This window comes from Poecilia reticulata, chromosome 2, assembly GCF_904066995.2.
Source record: "Poecilia reticulata chromosome 2, P_reticulata-male-v2, whole genome shotgun sequence".
NCBI classification, from domain to species: Eukaryota; Metazoa; Chordata; class Actinopteri; order Cyprinodontiformes; family Poeciliidae; genus Poecilia; species Poecilia reticulata.
This window is the reverse complement of record NC_088831.1, coordinates 32,468,009-32,493,638: the sequence shown is the minus strand read 5'-3', so window position 1 is coordinate 32,493,638 and position 25,630 is coordinate 32,468,009. Positions and strand designations below refer to the sequence as shown.

The 25,630-nt window shown below is 38.3% G+C and overlaps 1 protein-coding gene across 7 annotated transcripts in view; it reads left to right on the top strand.

Annotated features, from left to right (window-relative positions):
* LOC103461688 (plakophilin-4) overlaps window positions 1-23,720 on the top strand; it is an 89,994-nt gene extending 66,274 nt beyond the window's left edge. For all 7 annotated transcript variants that reach the window (XM_081603903.1, XM_008403998.3, XM_008403997.3 and 4 more), the window contains 12 exons: window positions 1,365-1,578; window positions 11,708-11,891; window positions 13,175-13,292; window positions 15,164-15,355; window positions 15,806-15,979; window positions 16,210-16,360; window positions 18,325-18,517; window positions 18,842-18,926; window positions 19,734-19,851; window positions 19,957-20,097; window positions 20,808-20,872; window positions 22,690-23,720. In XM_081603903.1, coding sequence (XP_081460029.1) covers window positions 1,365-1,578; window positions 11,708-11,891; window positions 13,175-13,292; window positions 15,164-15,355; window positions 15,806-15,979; window positions 16,210-16,360; window positions 18,325-18,517; window positions 18,842-18,926; window positions 19,734-19,851; window positions 19,957-20,097; window positions 20,808-20,872; window positions 22,690-22,935 — 1,881 coding nt within the window. In that variant the 3' untranslated portion in view covers window positions 22,936-23,720. The remainder of the gene's footprint in view (window positions 1-1,364; window positions 1,579-11,707; window positions 11,892-13,174; window positions 13,293-15,163; window positions 15,356-15,805; window positions 15,980-16,209; window positions 16,361-18,324; window positions 18,518-18,841; window positions 18,927-19,733; window positions 19,852-19,956; window positions 20,098-20,807; window positions 20,873-22,689) is intronic.
* Window positions 23,721-25,630: the final 1,910 nt, after the last annotated feature.

The window sequence follows — 25,630 nt, the reverse complement described above, 5'->3', positions numbered from 1 at the left end:
ATTTAAAGGAAATGCCCTATTTATGTTAACGAGGTTCATTTTTCAAGCTTCAGGGTTTTGATTAGCTTCGACTTTGACTTATATGAGACTCTTTTAGGGCAATAAATCGCACGATGCATCAATGCAAAGTTCAACATTTGGTAATTCTCATACAAAGAGAAGACTAAGTCAAATGAGCTTTGCCTTAGTCAAATTTAAGTTTTTATTTGTTCTTAATTGATACATTAAATTGATTAAATAAAAAACATATGTAAAGTATAAATAGTATTTTCCATCCATCCATTTTCCTGCACCCTTGTCCCCTATTGGGGTCAGGGGGGGTGCTGGTGCCCATCTCCAGCTAACGTTTCGGGCGAGAGGCGGGGTACACCCTGGACAGGTCGTCAGTCTGGCAATTTGTAGAGGCCAATTACCCTGACAGTCATGTTTTTGGACTGTGGGAGGAAACCGGAGTACCCGGAGAAAGCCCACGCATGCACAGGGAGAACATGCAAACTCCATGCAGAAAGACCGGGAATCGAACCCAGAACCTTCTTGCTGCAAAGCAACAGCTCTACCAACTGCGCCACTGTGCAGCCCCATAAATAGTATTTTGTTTTCTGAATTGTTAGTTTTCCTGTTAACAAAACGTTAATGGTTTAAATGTTAAGGCAATCTCCAAACTAAACTTTATACTGTAAAAACTGAAGATGACACCAATTTCAGTCATAAACCTTTTAGACTTATATTTTATTACTATTTAATTCATTGTCTGAGTTTATCAACTCAGCCATTTCTAAACAGTTTGACAGGAATTTAGTTTTTCAACTATTTTTTTCTCTGTTCCCACAAAAACAGAACAAACTCACAAATATTCTTCATTTTTAGATTATTTTTATTGGCATGTAAAGCCCTTTCTGTTTTGTTTATTTTGTATGATGTATTTTATGAAAACCTTGATTTTTATAGAATGCATATAATGTATTCAGTATAAATAGTATATTTTGTGTACTGAAATGTCAAATGTCTATATATTACTGAATAATTCATGCAATTCAATTTAAAGCTCTAGCTTTACTTTCATACACTTTGTGTTATTCACTTCACTCTGTGCGCAGAAGAAATGGCTGTTTTTTTTTTTTTTTGTTTGTTTGTTTTTTCCACCTGTGATCTCCTGTGGTTAAAGCTTTAATTCCAACCAGCATTACTTTTCCAGATAATTTGGGTTTGGTATGAATAAAATCCGTGCTGCTGAATCTCTTGTCGCATGAATAAATTCATGCTTTTTGCTCGCCCCTAAAAAACAACTGAACAAGGGAAAAATAAAACAGTTAAATCCCTTCCTGAGTGAAATTCACGCATGACCTTATTCACCCTACCGCCAGGTGTGTCGACTGGGAGGAATTAAACACCTGGTGGACCTGCTCGACCATAAAACCGTCGAGGTCCAAAGAAACTCGTGTGGGGCTTTGAGGAACCTTGTTTATGGGAAAGCTATGGATGAAAACAAGATCGCTGTCAGGAACGCAGGAGGGATTCCCGCTCTGCTCCGCCTGCTGAGGAAGACGGTCGATGCCGAAGTGCGGGAGCTCGTCACAGGTTGGTCAGCATGAGTGGAGAAGCTGCTTTTCACAATCACGTTGACAGTAAATCTGCACATAAAAATACAAAATATATATATATATATATATATATATATATATATATATATATATATATATATATATATATATTTAAACCACCAGTTGCTTTGCACATATTCTAACATATTTAAAATGTCTGTTTATATACAGTGTATGAGTTTTCTTTGTATAGTTTACTTCATTGTGCAGCAAGTGTTTGCTTCCACTTCGATCCCATTGTAATATTGGATTACCCCACATCTCTAAACTCATCACAGCTTAAGTTTAAACACCACTGACCCCAAAGTCAGTTTCTTATACATAAAATACCTATTTTCAAAGCAAAAAGCAGATATTAATGTCTAAGATATTAAGTTTCTCACATTTAAAAGGTTTTTCTTTCTTGTTGGTTTGACTGATGAGAGATTTGATGACTTTGCTAATAAAACCGCTTTTAACTTTATTATCTAATAATTTTTTTAGCAACATTACTGATATCAGATCACAGAAGTTTGCTTTTGTCATTATTGAAAATGCGGTTGGACTGTGACGACAGACATGTCCCGTAGCTCTTTCATCTCTCCATCTCCCATCTAATAGGTTGTTTGCTGCCACAAATAGGGATTACCTCAGAGTGTTGTTAGGGAGTGACATGTAATTAAGATTCTTTGAATATACAGTCAAACAGACCTGCCAGTATTGCCCTCCCTGGGAATATTAGTATAGTTTTCCCTGCCTCTCTTGGCTCATGGTTTTTACCAATCTGCTATGTAAAATAGTCTCCACATGTCCCTTTCTCCTCTCCTGGGCTTCATGCTACTTCATGTTGTTTGTGTTGTTTAAGCCCTGTAAAGGTGTTATAAATCCATGTTGTTTTGGATCAGGGTGGAGCACTACTGGAATGAGCAAACCAAAGACATTTGGCTTCCAGGTGGCTGAGTCAGCTGTTTGTGCAGGGACTCCAGTCTTCTTTATTGCCCGGTTTCAGGTTACAGTCCCCAGGGGCAAAACAATTCAGCTGGAGTATGAGCACAATAATTTCGTATTAACTGGGAGGAGATTGTTTTCAGCTTCCTCTATCAATCACGTGTGTATTTACTTTGCCTAACGCAAATAGTGGAGGGAAATATTCAGCATTTTTAAAAGGGCACAAGAGGATAATTTGTCTCTGCTCCCACTTGTTTTTATTAAACGAGTATAAAAAGAAAATCTAAAACATATGTCTTTATGCTGTTTGTTTAGACCTGGAAAGAGAGCAGGGGGACTCTTTTTTTTCCAAATCAGATTGAGCAGGTTTTATGTGAGCTCTGTTCAGGTGTTCTGCTTTCATCCACTGTTCTGAAAGCCTGTGGTGGCTAATTGGTTGTACAGACCCCAGGGTGGGAAGTGGGGGGTCTGTTTGAAAAGGTCAGCAGTACAACATCACCTTTGGTTAATTACAGCTAATGAGAACAATCCCGAACTGTTACCTGGTCGACAAGAGGATCCCACACGGTAGTTTAAAGAGGAGCAGTCAGAGATCAGTCACTTGTCTATAATTTATTTCTACTTACAAAGCTTCTGAGTAGTAGGTATCATATGAATAATTAATGTTCTTTTGCATTTTCGTTGAAAGATAGTTTAAAAGCTAAACACTGGTGCCTGAAAGGCTTTTTATTGCCTTCTGCAAAATGTTCAGGCTCGCTGAGGGAAAACTCCCTCCTTGCTGCCAGTCTTTTGTCTTCTTGTGGTCTGGTCTCATGTCTTGTGCTGCAAGCCGCTTTAGTTACTGCTCCTTGCACAAACAAATCCCCGTCTGATCAAAAGGTCAAGCTCACTATTCGGCCGTTAGCTCACGCACTCGGGCTCTGTTTATTATTCCAAATCAGCTTTTACCTTGGATTTCATTTCACTTTCCCTGCTTAACCATTCTTTTGTGCAATCAAACACCTTAACTCAGAGTTGGCAACTTACAGCAGACCAACTATTTTACTGAGGATTTTTATTTATTTTTTATTCTTTGTGACAGACCAACATGAAATAGTTGTGATGTGAAAAATAAAGTGTCTTCAGGGTATGAGTTTTTTTGTGTTTTACATGTGGAACAAAGATACATAAGGTTGCACACGTTGCTCTCATGGCTTGTGGCAATCTTCAAACACGGCGTCTGATGGTTGTCTGTAAACTTTGGCTTTCTTATCGTTTCTCTCCCACACGTCCAGAGTTACCATTGGACTGTAATTTGCTTCTCTGGTTAATGCTCTCCTTTTCCAGCTTGTCAGTTTAAATAAGCAACAATGTGTTGATAGATTTGTCTTATAAAATAAGAAAGTAATGGTGGAAAATAATGCTTTAAGCTTCTCTACATTTGAATCCCTAGGACATGCTATGTGCTGCTTGGTCTGAGAGCTTCAACAAAAAGCTAGATTCTGAACTTACGGACAAATTTACAAATAGTGATTTGCTAATAAAATGACACTATTCATAAATGTACACATTGTTTTTATACACCATGTATCATTTTGATTTCATTTGACAATTTTGCCTTTCTTAGTGTTGATTTGTCACATTCAATTCCAGTAAACTATATAAGTCTGTGAAAAGGTTCAAAAGGGTGTCAGTAATTTTGCGCAGCATTAGATGCTGCGAGTTCAGCTAAAAAGCACCTTTAAAGTACACACCAAGATGACTCTGGTTCAGTCAATAGAGCATTGACATTTTTCAAGCTCAGCTCCCTGAATTCAAAAGGTTAATAAACTGGGCAGTTTTTAGGTTATCTGCCCCATTACAGGCTTGACCTAAATAGTGGCCCTGTTAAATCTTCACAAAGCAATGTCTTTGACCTGCTGATATTTAATTCAGAGACAGAGATTGTCTTAAAGGAGCAGTTTCAAGTTTTCTGTATCGGTCAAGGTCAGTTTCATTTTGTATAAAGGGAATTGTTGTAACCAAGATGTAATTTATCTTTCACAGAAGCTTGGACTCTTGGGAATTTATATTATCAAAAGTGAAATATGTAGCTGCTCTTTATTGCAAGCATGTGGATTTGCAATCCTGCCTGTTGCAGGACAGAAAAAAATGTGGACACAAGTAAAAATAAAAAACCTAACAGAGATGGATTTCCTGCAAATCTGTAGCTCCTAATAAGTAAAGTAGATTAAGGTTCAAACATTTAAGATAAAGTAAATTTTATTGACATTTCCTGAAGGAAGTTGGTCTTCGTGTCTTCGGGGAATTTAATGTTGTTTTTTTTGTGCAGCGCCACCACAGGCAAGGGGATGAAGAGGTTTTTCGAAGGGCTTGGTTGGTTTGACACAGTGCAGCGTGTGAAAGTGAACTACACCAGCTGAACATGTAACAAATGTTACAATTTTGGTTCCCAATCGAATTGAGTTTACTAGACTATCAGGTGTGAAAACACCCTCAAACACACTCTCAGCCCAGTGGGCAATAGTTAGTTAGAAACTCATGATGACACCCATTCAGTCAATCAATAACCACTTTCACACATTGGTTACGCCTCATTGGTATATATAAAAAAAAGTGTCCTTGTGAAGCTGTCACTGTTTCTCCTTGATTCACTCAGATTACACAAAAAAAGCTCAGCTCAGCACTGAAACAGTTCTTTTCTTCAAGTAGTGACTGCAAAACCTGCTGGGTCATAGCAGTGGTTTTGTGCTGACATTGTGCAGGTAGCAAGAGGCGCTAGCTTTGTGCCACAGATTGCATGACCATTTTTGAACCCAAGATTTTTGTGAAGAAAATTAAGTCAACTTTAAGTAATTTTTTTATTCTAACCTAAATAAAATTGGTGGATATTTAAAGGAGCATTCATTATGTAACTCTACATGTTATTTCAGTAGCCTTGGTGCAAAGGTACCAGCACTCAGTTCAGATTGAGATGCCTAGAGAAGCTCAAGAAAGTGGTTGATTTTGACTGTCCAACCTGACTTGTTGTAAACTTAAAAATCTCAAATGTTTTTCAGTTGGTGGGCGATCTGATACAGAGCGCTACCAGGTTGTTCTAACAATGGTCTGACAGTTTAAACGGTGGTCTCCACTGTCCACTGTCTGTTGTTGTTGTTATTGAGAGAGAAGGACTCAAAGGGAGCCATTTTCAGAATCAATGGGGTGTTTAAAAATTACAAAGGGGAAACTCAAACACTGGAAGAAACAATTTTTTGAAGGGAACAGCTCTCCACAAATATATGGCTTAGTATTATGTGTTGAGCATTTGCCCTTAGTCTCTTACTACTGTTTTTGTTTTTATATTTTTTATTTTTGTTTAAATAGGCCTTTTTTTTTTTTTTTTTTTTTACTTTCAACTTGCTACAGATGCACCTGAAGTTCCCCACTTAGGGACAATACAGAATATTTCCATTCTTTCCTGTTGATTTTTTTAATATTAATATTCTCACAATATTACACTAATGCAGTGGTTGTAATTAACAGTCTGCAATGTTTTATCTCTAGTATATTAAAGCTAGGTAAGCAGGCTGATGGTAATGGAAGGAAGAAAAACAGATTAATCTGAGCAAGAACAAAGCACGGAGTAGCCTCTTGACACTCGTATCACAAACTCAAATCTTAATATTTTCTTTTAGCAGCTGCTACTAGAGATGTGCCGATCAGGTTTTTTCCTGCCGATACCGATCACCCATGAGGGCCGATCACCGATACCAATCAAATAATTATTTTTTATTTTTTTATAATAAACACTACCGGTTACATTATGTGGAAAAAGGAACCATGAATTCACCTTAATTTAGACAAAAACTTGTTTTTAATAACTTTTTTTCAAGAAGAAAACTAAACAAAACAGGCATTGTGCAAATTGTACTGCTACCGGTAATACTATCTTTAACAGACTGATAACATATGAAGGCTCTGAAGAGGCTAAATAATGCAAAGAGCCAAAATAAAACCTCTCAACATTGCCAAAAAAATTCAAAGGCAAATGCAGGTTCCATTACAATAAACAATCCAGAGTTACTGAATGAAAACTTCCTGTTAGCATGGCGGCTAGCTGATTACTGCTAGTTCTGAGTGGCTGTTTCTGACTAAGCTGGGTAACTATGCACAGGGAGGAGATCGATTATTTTTTTAGTGATTATTTGTCTCATGTTAGGACAGCGAAATTTTTAATACGTATGTAAAATGTATTTTTTTAGGTTAGATCAGGGGTGTCAAACTCCAGTCCTCAAGGGCCGCTGTCCTGCAGTTTTTAGATGTGCCACAGGTACAAAACACCTGAATCAAATGGCTTAATTACCTCCTCAGTTCTCCAGAGCCTTGCTAATGACCTAATTATTCTATTCAGGTGTGGTGCAGCAGAGGCACTTCTAAAAGTTGCAGGACACCGGCCCTCGAGGACTGGAGTTTGACACCCCTGGGTTAGATGCTGCAGCTTTAAACAGAGGTTTGGTGTGAGAGTCACTACCAGGTGGAGCAGAAGCGGCGCTCCGTCTGTGAAATATTACTACCTGTAGCGTGTAGCAGCAGTTCAACAGCGAGAACAGAACCAGCGTCTTACATCGCAGCTCGAAGACTTAAATAATTTTGCGGGTTATTTGTTTAGCTTTCTGACCGTCATGCTAATCCGGGTGAGTGTTTGTAGCTGCGCGCTGCTTTACCTGCTATCTGATCCTCCATATGTCTGTTTTACTGCAGTGCTGATTCAGTGCTCGTTGTAGCCAAACTCCGTCAAGTATGGCATTGTTTTTATGTCGTATTAGCTTTGTCGTGTTGATGCATTTTGACGTGCTTCAATTTTCCGTCGCTACACGCAAACTTCCCCATTCACTTAGTGCGTTATAGTTCCACATCGTTTAGGATTTGTTGCTGCGCGTTTGCGCAGTCTGAAGGAAAGAGGAGACCAGCTGCACAGGCAGGCTGCGAAATGAGATGCAGGTGATCGGTATCTGCAACAAGAGCCATTGATCACCGATCATGCACTTCTTCACGAAAATCGGCCGATTATGATCGGTGACCGATCGATCGGCACACCTCTAGCTGCTATCATAAAACGCAAATCCACCTCACAATACAGTTCAGAGTTAGTTTTTTATCCTCACTAATGCAGTCAAGGGAAAACATCCGCAGTTTGACAATATTATTTCTTTCACAATATTGTCTTGCTGACTGGTGTAGTGTTGTGCTAAAGCACCAAATTATTTTCTTATACATGACATGTTAGCCGGAGTCGAAAAAAGGACGCTGACAAGCATTTGAAGCTAAAGATCTTAATATGTTTGACAATGAAATTTAGCAGCACATTAGTTAGAATCGTTTGTCATTTGGACAAACTTGTTTTGCTTAGATAGCAGCCAAACAAATTCAGTCCATTGTGACCAGTTGTTTAAATTTGATTCGTTTTTTTTAATTGTCTATATCACAGTAAAACCTCACAACCTGTTACACATTACCCATTTAATCTTAAACGAAATCTTTCAATTTAACTCCCATCTTATTAGCAGCTTCCTAATATATTCCTTCATTTCCCCATGAAAGCACTCCGTGTTCCTTTCTGTGCTCGTTTTATAAATTAATGACCCTGCTGCTATTACATTGTTTTTGGGTCACTGTTTAAAAAGTCAAGTAAAGCCACAAGAAAGCAGCAACAAAACAGGACAACAAGTAACAGGCTGATTTAAATGTGTGTGTGCACACAGAAACAAATAGACACAGGTTTGATCCATCTGACTGTCAAATATGACTTATGAGTATTGCTGCTGGTGTTGCTCCACTGACAGCACTGTCAGTCACACCTCAGTAATTCCTGCGGTTGATTTCTCCAGCATGTAGCCTCCGCAGGACTAGTCTGATATCCTGCAGAGACCATTCGTTTCTGCAAATTGCCGGTAGAGTGGGTGTGGACCTGAGCAACGTGTTTGAGGGAAGCTGTTGATCGAGTGGATTGTGAAGATAAAGCAAAGACATTGGTCAGCAGGAATCTATTTTTTCCTGTATTAAAGCTGAAAGCTCTTTTGAGACACTCCTTTTTTGAGTGGTTTGGAAATCAAAAATATAAAGCTGAATATGCTTGAATAAGTGCATACATTTCATAATACTGTGTCATGCTTTCTCAAGCAGAGATTGCATCCCACCTTTTGCTCTGCTTTTGATATGCAGAATCATTCACACCACTGCCGGGCTCCTGTAGGGTGCCCATGCCGCATATTTAAAAGTCAAATAGACACTATCTTTGGTTTTATTACGATGATTTGTCAAAATATGGACATTTATGTGTGGATGTCATCATATTTTCAATTATTGAAAGACATTGATAATTAAAATAACAGATTCCATGACTTTCATTAGTATTCCACAGAACGCACCACACATGGCTTCCATTGTTTTCGCTGCCTTTATCCAAGGGGGCTTCTGTTCCACGGGCCCCCCTCCTTGAATATCATGACATGTGGTAATTGTACATGTTCACAGTTAATGATGTTAATTTAATTAACCTATCTAAATAATGCCAGATCACATTGTGAGCTTTTTCTGTCTCCGTGTGGTCGCTCCTCTACAATCAGCTCCTTCTAATGAAACACCAAACTTGATGAAAGCTGGATAAAAACACACTTTGCGCTCTGTCACCAAATGCTGACACACTTGCACTCACACACGAGTGATCACACGCTTATGCCAGCAGACAAAGATCGCACAGGGAAAACATTGAGACCTTTCAATGATATCTGCATTTTATAAACGTGCCAAATTTCATTTTGATTTCAGTATGTAGTCTCCTGTGAGTAGAAGCAGGAGTAACTCTTTCACTCCTGGTACATATGGTAAAAGTGTACAAAATAGCCGAAGTGCTTCCTGTCCTCCCCCTGACATGCAGCAAAAATCAAGTCATCACCGAATAAAAGGTTTTGACCTGGCTTGACTGTCAGAGGAGAAATACTCCCTCTGGCTGTATAAGATTGAGCTGGGTAAGGAAATGCATACATGACAGAGAGAGAAAAAAAGATACAGCGGATAAAGACTGAAAGGTGGTGGAGAGACAGAAACAGATGAAAGATGGGATAAACAGAGACAGAAAGATGGGGGAGAAAGATAAAAAAATAGATTTAGAAATGAAGATATATATATATATATATATATTCCATAGCATATAGACTCTTAATGTGAACAGTTTATTTTTGCAATAGATTAAGTTTGAAACCTGTAGTCAGATTAAAGCAATATCTCCTATACAGAGATAGTGCTTTATCTACTATGACAGCTGGTTTATGTTCTTCATCTATCTCAAATTTGAAGAGTGTCCTCTTTAAAATAGTAAAACCTATGTTTATAAAGGGTTGTTTAGCTTTGAATGGATCACATGTTTCCCAAAGCCCTGCCTCTGACTGGTTGATCAGAACCTGGTGACGACTCCTTCCCTGAAAATGGTTTTGGGAAAGCAAACAGCTTGGTTCTCATGCGAGAAGCTCACAGATAAACATCAAGTTTCTTTTCCTCCTTTTGTCACCCCTCCACTCATTGTTTAACATTAGATATTAGAATTAAACTGTAAACTCATTTTCTTTAAACTCCCGAGAGGGCAATGACCATTCAATGGCATAACTGTAGAAAATGTTTATTTCTGGTTTATCTTACTAGTAACTGCTGTTGTACATTTTATCGAATAAACTTTATGTTCATTAATTTTAAATACATTGTTTTCTGAATAAGTAATTGAAGTGTAAGCATGCCAGTGATGCAAATCTGAAAAATAAAAACTTTTCTTGCTACATTGAATTAGTGACAAAGATCGTTCAATGGGAGCTGAAAGAATTCACCCCTCAGATAAAGTTATAGCTGAAACCGATTGATTTATGTAAATTAATGCAGATAAATATCAACTCTACATGTAAAAGGAGACAATATTTTCACTGCATATCTTGTAAAGCTTTGCCAGCACTGTCAGAATTGGGCTCTAGGGATCTATTATATTCTTTGTCATTTCCATTTCTTCATATAGAGTCGGGGAACGACATGCTGAGAGAAAATAAAAACTGAATTTTGAGGGAAGCTGCAGAAGTTAGTTTTTATTTATATATACAAATAAGATTTCAATCTGTGTGACATAAATATGAAAACACGCAAAGACATTTTGGATTTGTCTTTTTGTTGGTTCTGATCAGCTTATTTATATTCCGCCAAATCTGAACAAGTGTCCTCTCATTCCACTTTTTAAGATAAATAGATTCAGTTCATATACAAAAATACACTCTGATTAATCCAATGATATGTACAAATTCACACTCGGTTCCAATACCTTACAAGAGGATTCTAGTCGTTATACATTGCAGTCAAATGCAGTTCATTATGCCAGTCGGTGAAAAGTTTTCTATCCATAAAAGCACAGGTGATTCCATGGATTCATGCAGTTTTATGTATTTGCAGACTGAGCACATTGTTATGTACAGACAGCAGCAGATTTGACTTTATCTGGTTGCGCACATGCATGTTTTACGTGTCCCTTTTAGTTTTGTCATGGCAGCATTTGTGAGATGTAGCCCTGTGTTTACTCTCGAGACTTTACAGTGCACTCGAGCTTGTGCTGCATTAGCCTCCTGCAAGGTTACAGATACCCTGCAGAAGGCGGCTGGTGCTTTAGTATAAGCCTTGCAGCAAGAGCCATCTAATTAGGAGAACATGCTACATGCTGGCTAATCCTCGACGGATGCAGCATCAAAGGCTGTCAGGACTGCGCATGATTATCAGCAGTTACCATAAGTATATTTGAATAGAGTGAGATGATAGAAGACTTTCCGTTATTTATATTTCATTTGAAATCCCTGAGCCATAGGGATCCTTGCCTCATCCTTTCTTTTTTTTTCAATTCAAGTAATAATCTCCACCTTGAGGATATCCTCTGTAGATGAAATGTGATGCATTGATGCTAAAGCTGTGCTTTCATTCTAAAGAAGTGTTTAACCCGAGGCTCTCTGTCTGAATGCCTGCTTGTTTGCATTTGTTCTTGAATCCATGCTGAGTCCATTGGAAGTTTTTTTTGTTAGGTTTTTTTAAATTATTATTATTATTATTTCTCTTATGAGTACCTCTAAATGCAGATGACAACTGATTAAAGAGGAGCCCTGCATTCTTTTTTTTTTTTTTTCTCTTTACTTCCCCAGGGGTTTTGTGGAACCTTTCTTCATGTGATGCTGTGAAGATGACAATCATCCGGGACGCCTTATCCACCTTGACCAACACTGTGATCATCCCTCACTCTGGATGGAGCAGCTCTACATTCGACGATGACCACAAGCTGAAGTTCCACTCCTCCCTAGTGCTGAAGAACACTACAGGCTGCCTTAGGTAAACCACCTGATGATCACGCTGGACAATAGCACCTCACTGTGGGCATTTGCCGCTATTACATCTGATATGTATTGTCAATAAATGACATTTTGTCCCATACATTTTTTTTTATTTGGTAAAAACATTTAGTTTTTGTTTTTTAGATCTCTATTTTAGATAAATCTTATAGAGTTTAAAAAATATAATTTTACTGTTGTCCAGATTTGAATAATATGCAAAAATATAGTAATATATAGAAACATATTTGCATTTCTAATCTTTATTTCTAGTATACATCCACAGAAAAGAAAAAAAAGAATGAAGGAATTGTGTCCCTTCATTCCTTTTTATATGTACTTTTCTGTTCTTTGTTTCTTTCTTCATCCCTCAATCTATGCCTCCCTCTCCTCTTTCCTTCCTTCTTTCATTCCTGACTATCTTCCTTGTGTCCTTCCTTCTTGCCTTATTTTCTTCTGTCTTTGCAGTCTCGTCTTCTTTTCATCTTTTTTAGTGTTCTTTTTGTCATCCATTTTTATTTTTTTGTGTTTTTTCTTTCTTACTCTTTTCTTTCTTCTGTCCTGTCCTTATTTTTTGTCTCGTCTTTACTTCCTGGCTTCTGTCCTTTCATCTTTTTATCCTATGTTCCTGTCATTTTGTCCTTTCTTGTATCCAACTTTTCACCTTCCTCATGGCTTATCATTTAGTGTATTTCTTCTTTCATACATCCATTGCATTCTTTTTTCCTTTATTCCTTTATTCTTTTCTTCCTTTTGTCCATTCGTCAATTAATTATTATCCATTGAGATTTCGACTGGTTCCACATTGAAAGGCTGCACGCTGTAGAAATATCTGCCATGTGTTTATGGTTAACTTTGTTCAGGAAAAGTCTGAATTTTTTACATAAAAACTGTAGAAACCCTAAACGACTCGTACTATTGAGATTCATTAAAAAACATTTTTTTCTCTATCCTGCGGCATGTTGCTTTGCAGGTTTAATTAGTGGAAGTCAATTCACTTTGTATATGTTTGTGCATCATGTGAACATGTATAGGTAAGGCTTAAAGAGCTTTATTTACTGAGCAAAGAACAATACGTACTTGAGTCAGGCCACACAAAGTCTCCTCATACATTAAAGATGGTGTCTGGGAACGACAAAGCCCACATTACCATTTCAAGTAGGAGACACACAGCTATCATTTTGGGCGTTTGTTTTCCCTGCAAAGCCCCAACTTGAATGGTTAATGAGTGTGTGTGTGTGCGTGCGTGCGTGTGTTCTCATGTGTTCATGTTTTTTTTAAAAGGAACCTGAGTTCAGCCGGTGAGGAGGCCAGAAAGCAGATGCGTACTTGTGACGGCCTGGTTGACTCACTGCTCTACGTCATCAAAGCCTGTGTAAACACGTCTGACTTTGACAGCAAGGTACCTCACAAAGCCTGCTGCCCACCGTTGCACACGCACACACTCGCACACGCATCTACACACACCCTCTTAGGCCCGGAGGAGAATATGCAGCCAGTTGATAAGAAGCTCTGGAGAAAATACCCTGCTTATCCTCTTTGAATCAGTTTATTGCCTGCGTCTAAATGACCCTCAGAGCAGTTAACAGAAACTGTTTGATCTGCTTTGTCACCCAAAGCACAGCCAGAATGTGAACCTTAAGCATCAGATGTTCATCATACAGTAAATTAACATTTATTCAATGGCTGCGGCAAAGAAAGTACATCTCCTAAGCATGAATCCTTGCATTATGAAAGTTAAGTGAATCATCTGAAATGTGGTGATGGTTTCTCCCTTTGGCAAGGAACCTAGTCAAGCAGATAATGTTCTATGTTTCCTGATCTGTACAGCTAAGGAATGCAAACCTCAGTAAAAATGGATTTATAATCAATGCATTCTAGATAGTTTTCAAATAAAGACTGCATATTACAAGTGTAACATTATTTGCCAGAGGTCTAATTAGTTAACTTTTTTAATTGCATCTTGTAAAAACCATATCGACAAACTTGAAGCCAGATTTGTGATGACCAGCAGATTGTTGGTAGGCACCTAGATGTTTTTTCTTTTAATATCCTCAGGTTGAAACTGTGGCTTTATAACACATAGCAACAGTATTGCTGTTGCAATATCAGTGAGGGTAATATTAATATCTCAAAAATCTGTTTGGAATGCAATATTTGTTGACTATTCATTTCAAGTGTCAGGAATTCATGTTTTGCATAAAAGTAATAACTTCAACCTATTGGATGTAGTCCCACTAGAGCATATATTCACACCTAATAACAGAGGAAGAAGAAAAAGAAAAATGATCGCAGGAGATTTAAAAGTAATGTAATGGCAGATGAGAGGAGACAGGAAGATGTGGGCTATTATCATTATCACAAAAATCTCTGTTTGTAGTCTGGGTCAGTATTATTTGAATTATCATCTTATGAAAAATGTATTTCGATACAGTCATCCAAATTAACTGAAATTAACAGAAAATTACCCTAAAATATATACAGACTTCACGTTTTAAATTGAATTACCAAAACAAACAAATTTGTCAACGATATTCTAATTTATTCAGAGACCGTAGTAATGATACGATAATCTTTATAATGCTAGAGAACCGAATAACGTATTTGGTCTCAATCTTCGCTGCAATAACCTCAACTTGTAATATTCAGTCAACGAAACAAAAAAAATATTGATGAACATTTCAAGTCAACAATAGTTCTCACAATTGTTGATTATGAAAGTGTTTGTCATGTTTTTATGTTTTCATGATGTAAAGCACGTTGAACTGATTTATAACTGATATGTGCTTTACACATATACTTAAATGCTTGATAAGGAATTTGCATAAATTATGATACAAAATGTTCATACTACTATATCTTAAGCAAAAGTGCATCTCACCTGTGTGTTTTAGTTGTCATTTACTTTTATGCCACAACTATTTTGTTTTGTTTTTCGTTTTGAATTGGATAAAATGGTTTCATGTTTTGTACATCAAGTCAGTTGTACTGCTGCTAAATATTCTTTGTGTTAATTTCTCTATTATGTATATTTGTTATTTAAGCCCCTTGTTTTTATATAAATATATAATATTAAAATCAGAATAATTTTATTAGAAAAAGTTGGGGGGGGGGGAAACTGTAACCTCGTTTTGCTGTGTCACCTTACCTCAATTGTAACAATGAACAGAAGAACTCCTGCCTTTATATTGCTTAAATACTGTTAACCAGTTCTCATATACTTGTTTGGATTGATGCATGAAGTTCAAACTTTTATTTTTCTGTGCCTGGCAGATTGTGGAGAACTGTATTTGCACTCTAAGGAACCTGTCTTATCGTCTGGAGCTGGAGATGATGCCATCGTCATTTCCAGTAAACCAGGAAATCGATGGCTTACTGGGCCGAGAGTCACCAAGTAAAGAGGTGGACTCCAGCTGCTGGGGCAGGAAGAGAAAGAAGAAGAGAAACAGCTTGCAGGAGGACTCGGTGAGTGTTGTGTTTTAACTGGACTATTGTGCTTGTTTGTGCTTCATAAGTCCTAGATGCCCAGAACTTTGCATGTTGGCCAACAGTTTTCCATTATTTTCTTTTATGTCAGAATTTTTTTCACACAGGAAATATGTTTCTAGTCTATATAAGTGAAAAATGTGCTGCAGGTGCCTTGATAGAGATGTTAGAAAATACAAAATTTGAAGACTATCCTTATTTATGCATTAAACTAAACTTCAGCAATTACCATACAACTTTTTTTATTTTAAAATATAGAGGAATGTCTAATTTTTGGTGCATTTAATGAGCTTCTGATCAGAGCTGATCAAGGAAAAATTAACACATTCTGATCTGTAGAAGATTGTTTGATAAAATAAAATTATTGTTATTAAGTGATTCCTAAAGCATCACCCTTTCGCAGTCTGACTTGTTAGTTGTTGTGTTCAGTGGGACGGTGTGGGGCCCATCCCTGGCTTCTCCAAGTCTCCTAAAGGGGCCGAGATGCTGTGGCACCCCTCTGTGGTCAAGCCTTACTTGACACTGCTATCTGAGAGCTCCAATCCTGCCACTCTTGAAGGTTCAGCAGGATCTCTTCAGAACCTGTCAGCTGGCAACTGGAAGGTACAGTGCAAATGTGCATTCATTCAAAACACAAATGCAGATTTTCTCGTGCTTCTCTGCCGTGGCTGTGAAACGATGCATATAAATGGGCTTTGCTGTTCATCTCTTCTGCATCAGTCAAACAAATGTCAGTTTAACGCTTGAAATCACAAATGCACATCTCAAGCTCATCAGTATTCCCTTGTGACGCAGAGACCTTAATGAAATTTTTATCTGTTTTCTGTATTTAGTTTGCAGCGTACATTCGTGCAGCAGTTCGTAAAGAGAAAGGGCTTCCCATCCTGGTGGAACTGCTGCGGATGGACAACGACAGGGTGGTGTGTTCGGTTGCCACGGCTCTGAGAAACATGGCGCTGGACATCAGAAACAAGGAGCTTATAGGTCAGGAGCCACTTTGTTGTGTTTGAAACATCTTGGACTGAAAAAAATATACTATACTAAACTATTTATGAGAAGTTTTTCTGCTTTATTATGTCATGTAATGTAGCTCATGCTGTACCAATAACCCAGATACCATGCTGCGAATTTGTTTGGCTCAACTTAATGCACAATCTCACATGATGTGTTGATCTTATAAATACAGTCTGAAGTTTACATGTTTTCACTCTGGACTCGACATAATCCAGAAACGCTCTTGTAGCTTGCCAAGGCCCTTTTATTTCTTGTAAAGTAATTGTGATTGACTACAGATGGCAGCTTCACCGAAAGAAACAAACAAACACATGATATGTCTGGAAAATCAAAGAAATTGTCCAGATTTATACAAGGCAAGAACGTTGTCAACGCCAGTTTTGAACTAGTAATGACCCGAAGATTGACATTTACTTGCATTTCAAAACTGTTAGGAGTGAAAGTTATTTTGCCAGAGTTTCTAACAAGATTTTATCTTGGGGATTAATCATAAAATAAATAGTTGCTGCAGAAATAATGAACAAATAAAACAACTTTTTTTGGAAAGCAGATTTAAAGGAGAGATGGTAGAGTTGCTTTCGTCATAAGAACTGGAAGTCTATTGCCAGAGGAATAATGAGGCATTTGAAGCCAACACACACTGAACCTTCCGACCTTCATGATGGTGCTATGAACAGTTATTAATCATTTATATTAGGATAAGTGACAATGTCTGTAAGAGAGGACTCAAATTTAGTGTGACCAGCAAAGCTAATGCAGAGATCTTTGTGTGTTTTCCATAATCGAGGTTAATTCTTGGTTCAATTAATTTCCAAATCTTGCATGTTTCATAACAGACAGAGGTTAATGCCGCAAAAGGATAAAACAGAGCAGTTGTACAGCCTTTCTGTTATCTAATGAGTCTCTCTCTCTCTCTGCCTTAATGAAGTGCCGAAATGTCTTTTGACGTTAAAAACAAATTCCTCTAGCATTTAAATAGCTTCTTACATCTCCACGCATCCTTTGATATTGAAATGAGTTAAATTTCTACTGCTATTGAATGTGTGACCTGGTGGCTCTAGGTATGGTGCATTCAATAACAGAAAACGTTTTGGATTTTTGAGCTGCTGGACAGCCTGTACTAGTCAGGGGTTTTAAATCTGTAACCTGCCGGTCAGCAGAGGATTTCTCAATGCATCTCCTTTGGAAACTAAATGGTGCGTCTTCGAGGACACTTCCAAACTCATCATAGAACCACCATATAATTTGTTGATAAATCTGTCATTAAATCAGTCCAAAATTTAAATGAATATTCAGCCAGAACCTTGCATGACTGGGACTTTGCTGTGATCATTCTGTCCCAGGGAATAAAAAGCTCACAGCCTAATATAAATATGACATCCATGTGCATGATGAGCATATGTCCCAGCTAAAGCTGTGTGGTAATCCTCCTGTACAATCCTGTGCTTCATAAAACCGTCTTTCACTCTGTGAAATTAATGTTTATTCAGTAGCAGGAGTGATGTCTGACGGCGTGGGTTAATGAGGTTTTAGTGATGGTTAAATATGCTTTTCAAGGTCTTTGTTTGACTTGGTGCGGCAAGTATTCAGCATCTTTAGCCAGGCTGCTGCACTGGAGGACAGATAAGGGAGGCAATCCTCCTTCACACTGAAACACACATACAGTTTCATTTATGAAAAGTGCCTACCATGCTGCAGACCCCAGCGCATTGAATGTTACTCCTTTATTTAGATGACATTACGTACTGTTGAGGTCAGCACAGAATTTATTTGCAAATGCATTGTACAACATGTTAAAACATGCATCAAAATCAAGTACACATGAGAATGAGGCATCGCCCCCTCATCCTGTCCTTGCCTGAGCTTCTGCAGCAAACCTGCAGTACATCATGTCATTACGCATAAGCTGCAAGTCCCGCCTCCCTCCCCTGCAGGGAAATACGCAATGAGGGACCTGGTAAACCGCCTCCCTGGGGGGAACACCACCCTGCTGTCGGATGAGACCGTGGCCGCCATCTGTTGCACGCTGCACGAGGTCACCAGCAAAAACATGGAAAACGCCAAGGCATTGGCCGACACAGGCGGTATCAAGAAGCTCGTCGACATCACCAAGGGCAGAGGAGACAGGTGGGGTTGCCGACGCACATGTTTGTTAAAATGCTTTGCTGAACACTGGACAGTGGTCCACACAACATGAGCAGCTGCAGCCATTTGGGGAGGTGGCAGTGTGTTCCTTGAAGTTTAACATCCCGATGGAACAATGCTGCAGCAGCTATTTTTAGTTTGCTGTATATTCAGTACGATTCTAGGTTAAAACGTATTAAGGACGACCTATTCCTTAATAATATTCCTTAATGATTGACGGAACCTATTCTATCAATCATGCTGTCTTGTATTGACCACAATGAATTCTTGATCAGAAATGAATAACAAAGTTTGACTGTTTTCCAGATATTCAGTGAAGGTGGTGAAGGCAGCAGCCCAGGTCCTGAACACGCTGTGGCTGTACAAGGATCTACGGCCCATCTACAAAAAGGTTCATACAGTTTGTTTAATGCTAAATGTTTCAATGATTTTATGATTATATTTTAAATAGAAATATCAGAAATTGTCTTACAATAACATGACGTGCTGGATTTATTTACTTTTTAAAATAATGTTTTGGAGAAGTATTAATTTCCTTTAACTTTGTCACGTTTTGTCACATAACACCTACATGTGTATTTCAGTTGGATTTTATATGACAGCCCAACACAAACAAAGAAAAATTGTGCATGTTTTTTTTTTTATCTAAACATCTTATGCATTAGTTTTCAGCCCACTTTGGTCGGATGCCCCTAAATAAAATCCCGGCTAGTTAATTGCCACATAATTAGTAAATAGAGTCCAATTGTGTGATAATTATTCTCTGTGTAAATGCAGCTATCTTCGGAGGGATTAATTAACATAAACGTTAATTAACATAAACGTTAATTAACATAAACGTTAATTAATCATTTGTAAATAGATAAAGTAGGCACTTTGACACAACTGCAAACCTACCAAAAGGTAATAACAGCACCTTTATTGTGTCGAAATAAAGATGCTTCAAATACATGAAGAATATTCATGTATTTGAATGGTATGGTTACAACACAGACCTAAATCTTAATGAGAATCAATAGCAATTAATAATTGATCTTCTCAGGCCAGATTAAATGTCAGATTAAATGTGCAAAATGTTGGAAAAGCATTGACACTCCACAATTTAGCAATACTTTGTGTGAATTTATTACATAAAATCCCACTAAAAAGGTTTTGATTTAGTCTTGGTTCCTCTGACTGCCACTTTCTCCCCTCACAGGATGGCTGGAACCAAAACCATTTCATCACCCCAGTGTCAACACTGGAACGGGACAAGTTCAAGTCCCAGCCCACCCTCGCCACCAGCACCGTCCAGATGTCTCCAGTCAACCACCCTGGTACGTTGTGGTAGCTTCGAACCCTGCAGCCAGGCAGCAGCAGTGAAACAGGAGCTGTGAAAATAAATATGCATTTTTTAATTTGTTTTTTTCCTCTCTCCACAGCTGCCAGTGCCACGTCATCTCCAGCGATGCTGGGCATCAAAGAGCACAGAGGCTCAGTCAGAGATTATCAGAGAACTCATTCAACTATGCAGTTTTATAATTACCAAGGAGATGGCAGTATTCACAGAAAACAGTATACAGGTACTTATCTAAAAGATGGTGAACTTTAAAAAGAAATCTAATTTAGGTCATGAATTATCTGCTCTATACTTGAGATCACTTTTTGCTCATTTCCACACGGCCATTTCGCTATCTCCTTTATTCTCCCTATTGCTCCCAGCGGATCCACTTTTATCTCCCCACTATGAGCCCTATGACAATTGGTCAGTTTAACTGAGAGCTGTTTGTCCCTGCAGCACTAAAGTCCTTTTACTATCTAGAAGCGAGCGCTTCACTATTGTGCTTTTAACACATTAGGTCCTAGTGAGTCGTATGTCTGGGCAATCCAGACATACAACTTCCAGACGACAGCCCTCACCAGCCTCCACTGGCTGGTGGGATCAGGAAGCAGGCAGAGTAAACAAGCAAAACTGCAGCCTTGTCAATTCATGTTCTGGGCAGAGAAGTGGAAATTGAGTTTCTGGATTCCACCAGTTTGATAAAGTGCCAATGAAAATGCCCATCCCCGATGGTTATGTAAACTACAGTGCAGCACAGGCCAACCCCATTATTTGGTGGTATTTCTCTCCAGCGAAGCACGGCCCATTTGATCCTACTCCATCTAAATACAGACATTTGCCCGTTGGGGAGTGCAGACTCTTTCTATGATATAAAATGAGGTGTTTTTGTATAAAATTCCTCCATTTTATTCACAGCAGCAGTAACTTTAGTGTTTTGTGTGTTTTTTCCAGGGTCTGGAAAACCGTCTCCATATTACTACTCATCACCCACAAGAGAGGAGCCCAGAAGATCACAGGTGAATATAATATTTCTTCATAAAAGTCTGGTCAGACCTCACAACCTCTCCATTTTTGGCAACAACACAAGCGCAAATGAAGGAATAAACTTTTTATGTTTGTTTTTTAGATCATTTATTTCTTTACTTTTTAACTTGGTTCTAAAACCAAGCATGACGCATTAAATATATTTAATTTTACTTCACAGTCCTTTGTTGTAGCCAAAATAACAAACTCATAGCCGAGGCTTTTTCACTGTCAAACATTTTATCATGTTGCTCAATCAGACATCTCCACATTCAAAATTTGACACATTCACAGTCACATTCACAGTCAAGGTGGCAGACCATCGCTGTCTGCCACCATGACTATAGCAACATAACATTGGTCAGTTGTTTCTCAAATTTTTATGAGGATAAAAGTTGCCCTTATATTCCTTCAAAGAACAATTTGAAGGGATATAAAGACAAATAGTTGAAGTAAATTAAAGGCAACCCTCATTGTAAAAAAAAGCTTCCCAGTTCATTTACGCCACTTTATAAATACAAAGACCCTGCTACGCATTCTGCTGCCGTTGCTGGGAATAACCCAGCACATCAGCCATTGTGTGAGCAAGAGTGAATGTGACTGCTGGGGGGATTGGGATGTCCTCTCTGTGTCTCGGGCAGCTGTCCCTGCAGGACACGTCCATGTGTGCCCATTCAGATAACAGACACGAGGAGAGGAAGGCATCAAGCGTGTGAGTGCGCCCGGAGTTGTAAACATTCCTTGTGGTAAAATTAAAATCAAGGTTTCTTTGGGATCAATAAAGTATTTTTGAATTGGATTTGAAAATAGTCAAACTAGAGTTACCAAATCTAAATGACAATACCTACATTGGTAGATCACATCAAACTGAATATCAGAGTATATGTACGTACCAGATTATGTGTGTACTAAGTTGGAAAGTCCATTAAGGTTCGTTTCTATTTTATGAAGAAATATAAAAGCAAACCCTAAAGCAGCCAGTAACAGTTAAGTCTATACAGTAAACAGTAGACATTAACAAAGTAAACTGGGTTCCTCTGGGTTCTTCAGGATGTACATCAGAAACACAGTGTGCTCATCATGATGTTTGTGTTCCTTAACTGTTCTGAGCATGCACAAAGCTTGTGTGATGGTATCCTGGTGGCCAGCTTATCAACAAAGTGTGTGTTGTGTGATGACAAGCTTATTCTGGCCTCACACCAAAGTAGCATCCAAACCAAGTCTATTTTGGGCTGGCAACTCTACAAGTATTTTATCTCAGCATTTTTGCCAGTGGGCTGCTAAACGTATGGTATCTATATCAATCTCCTTAATATTAACAGCAACATCAACAATTTATGACTCTGAGACCTCACTAATGAACAGAACAGTTGGATATCATCAGTATAAAAATGATAAGTCATTATGATGGACACCTTGGAGTCTATCCAAGCAGATGTACATTAAGTTAAAAAAAAAACATTGGGGCCAAGAATACAGCCTTGAGCAACTCCACTAGAAAGATTTGTCATTTATGACATGACCTGATTCACATGATACCAAAAGATTTCTGAGAATGGTAAAGATAAAAGTAAACACAAGAGGTAAAGTCTCCCCTGTCTGCTGCCGGCAGAATCCCCTTGGAGATGTTCCTGGAGTTCATGGAAACCACAAAGTGGTCTTAGATTTGGTGATGGGCTTCTAACTGTGAACACTACATTTAATCAAGGAATTTAGAGTAAATTCATTTTAGAAAAACTTCAGTAAGATTGACTTAATACAAATCCTTAGAATGAATTGACGCAAGGCCTCCCCGCCTCTTTTCTTGCAGGTTGTGTATTACACAGAAGAGCCGAGTCGAAGGAATTACGACACATACAGGATGTACCTGCAGCATCCTCACGGCTATGACGATGCGTATTTAGAAGAAGTCATCACCTACCCTCCTACAGCAGACTACAGCTCCCAGCCTCATGGACTGAAATCCACCTCTAACTATGTGGACTACTATGCTAGCACACGGAGGCCTTCCTACAGGGCAGAACAGTACCCAGGTTCTCCTGACTCCTGGGTATAAGTCCGGAGATGGATCTGCTGTTCAATCCGAGAACATTTTTCCAGACCGATTTCTTCTTTCACCCTGCAGCAGAGACAAGGAGCAACACAGGAAACTTCTTTCATGAACTTGGCTTTATGAGTGTGTTTGTTTTAAAGTGGATGTGCTTGTATGGAGAGGTGAGTTCAGCAGAGCGGCAGCAGATGGAAAGACGGGATGTGTGCCAAAGAGGGAAATCATGGAATGTTTTTAAAGATTATTTTTCATTTCAAGAGTAAGATGGAATCATGGCAGGGGGAGGGGGACGTCGAGGGAGAATCCAGGACACTATCATGAGAAGACGTGCGTCATGTCGTGTGTAGATATTGGCTTTAATTTCTTCAAGGAACTCATAAGTGTGAGAGCATGGTTAAAAGGTGTGAGTCATGTTAGCGAGGGTCCGCGGTACGAGTCGAGATGTGGGGGGAAAATGTATGTGCTGAAGCCAAAACGGATCATGAACTCATTTGTAAAGAAATAAAATTAAAAAAAGACTAATTAACTAATGATGTTAGATTGTACAGAGGGATCAAAGTTCATCTGTACTTAATGTCGAAACTGTGTAATGCAATGGAGTCTTGTACATTTCTTTGATTTTATTGTAAATACAGACAAAAATCAGCATTACTTTGGTTTACACATTAGCACTGGTTAAAAGACTAAACTTGTGCCATGTTCTAAAGATATATAAATATACAGATATGTGGAAAAAGATGGCATCGTAACAACTATGTTAACAAAATAAAAGGTCATTTTTGTTTTTTAAACCAGTTGTGTGATTCTCCTTATTCTAACAAATGGCGTGGAAGTGTTCAGAGAGACCTGAGGGCCGTGCCCTCCTGCAGTCGGAGGGTTTCATTTGATGTTTGCACAGACGTGGGTGAACGAAGGAGGCTTTGAACCATCTGTAAAGCTCCTGATGCTTTATGTACTTTAAACCCAACCCAACACTAAGCCTACACCTGTACAAAGACATCATTAAAAATATATAAACTTAAATCGTGGCTTTTTAAACCGCAGGGCGGGGTTATGCTCATGAGTGGTGGCTTATTTGTGAAATTGTAAGTTTTAAGTTTAAAATATACCTTCGTGATGTCGGTATTAACATCGTAGGTACAGTGTAGGACATATTTATTGTGCAGCAGATGCTTTAAAAGCACTAAATCATATTTTATTTCAGACAGATAATCTCAGCAGCGAAACGTGGCACCTTGAGGTCGTCAAGTCTCCATAGCAACCAATGTAAGCCTCCTGTATGCCTGACAGTTGCTTGGGACGTTCCCGTTCTACCATAACGGATGTAAATGTACATAGTTTACTGAACTGCTGACACTTTTAACTGGAGCTGGGTTCTTTGGTCAGACGAGGCTAATATTGAGTTTTAAAAACGACAAACCAATTGGTGAATAGGTGGGAAAGCTTTTTTATTATTATTTTTTTATGGCAGAGACTCTGTGATGCTCTGGGCCAGTTTCTCATCAAAAGACACATCTGATATGTTTGAAGTCTGGAAAGTAGAAATGGAAAATGTTTAGAAAACCTGATTGTTGCTTTTCTACAATAACACAAACCTGTCATCTACCTACCGGAACAAGACAATTTAAAAACTGCAAGCAAAAAAGAGCATATTGGAAAATACTGCAGCGGCGAAGGTCTAAACTCTAGATTGGAAATTCATTAATCTGCATGCATCACTGCGCTCCTTCAAAAACTAAAAGTACTATCCTTTAAAACCACAATATCCCTAGACGTGTTGCATGCCTGTTTATTCTTGTATTTTTTACCTGACAATCTACATTTTTTATGTGTTTTTCTGTTAAATACACTTTTGTTAGTTTCCATGTCATGTCTAATTATCTGTTATGTTCTTAATGTTCCCCTGATCTTTGTCCACATTGTGCAATGGCAACAAAGCAATTGACTGAACATGGAAAACATTTGGAGCTCATGATGACTGCAAATAGAAAACACATTTTTCACTTTATTTGACAAAAGCACGCATATATAAGCAAGCATATAAAAATTTTGTGGATACAAATTTTTCACCAGCTTTCCCCCTCGCCCCATTTAAGGTTTTTCATATTTGCTCTTTGGTATCGGCTGTTTTTGTTTTTTTTTTTGTTCGTTTGTTTTTCTTCAGATCGCTTCAAATGAAGAGGAACTTTTTTTTAGCATTGTTTTTGATCAGCTGATTAATGAGGGCAGACAGATGCTCTGGAAAAGGTGTGGCTGAAAGAAATGTGAGCTGAAAGGAATTATTACTTTGCACGATAAAACCCGTAAGGTTCTATTTGTACTCTACCAAAAAGAAATGTATCCACCTGCAGGCAACTTGCTCCAGTTCAGCTGATGCTTTCAATTTAGCTTCTTCAGACCTTATCATGAGCGAGGGATTTCATATGTAACTAGATCTAATAAAACTTATAGAACTTAATGATGCATTCAGTGAAGTCAGATGCACTACGACGTCGTCGTTTATGGTCTTTCATCAGGTCAAGCCCCACATGAGCTCTGAAGCATCATTTTTTGAATTAAAAAAAAAGAAAACAATGTAAGGTAGACAGACCAAAGCCTGTGTTTCAAAGAAAATTCTAGGAGAAATCAATACAAACTTGACTGGTTCATAAACTTGCTGGATGTTTTTTTTTTTGTTTTTTTTTCCAGGACTGCCTCCTTA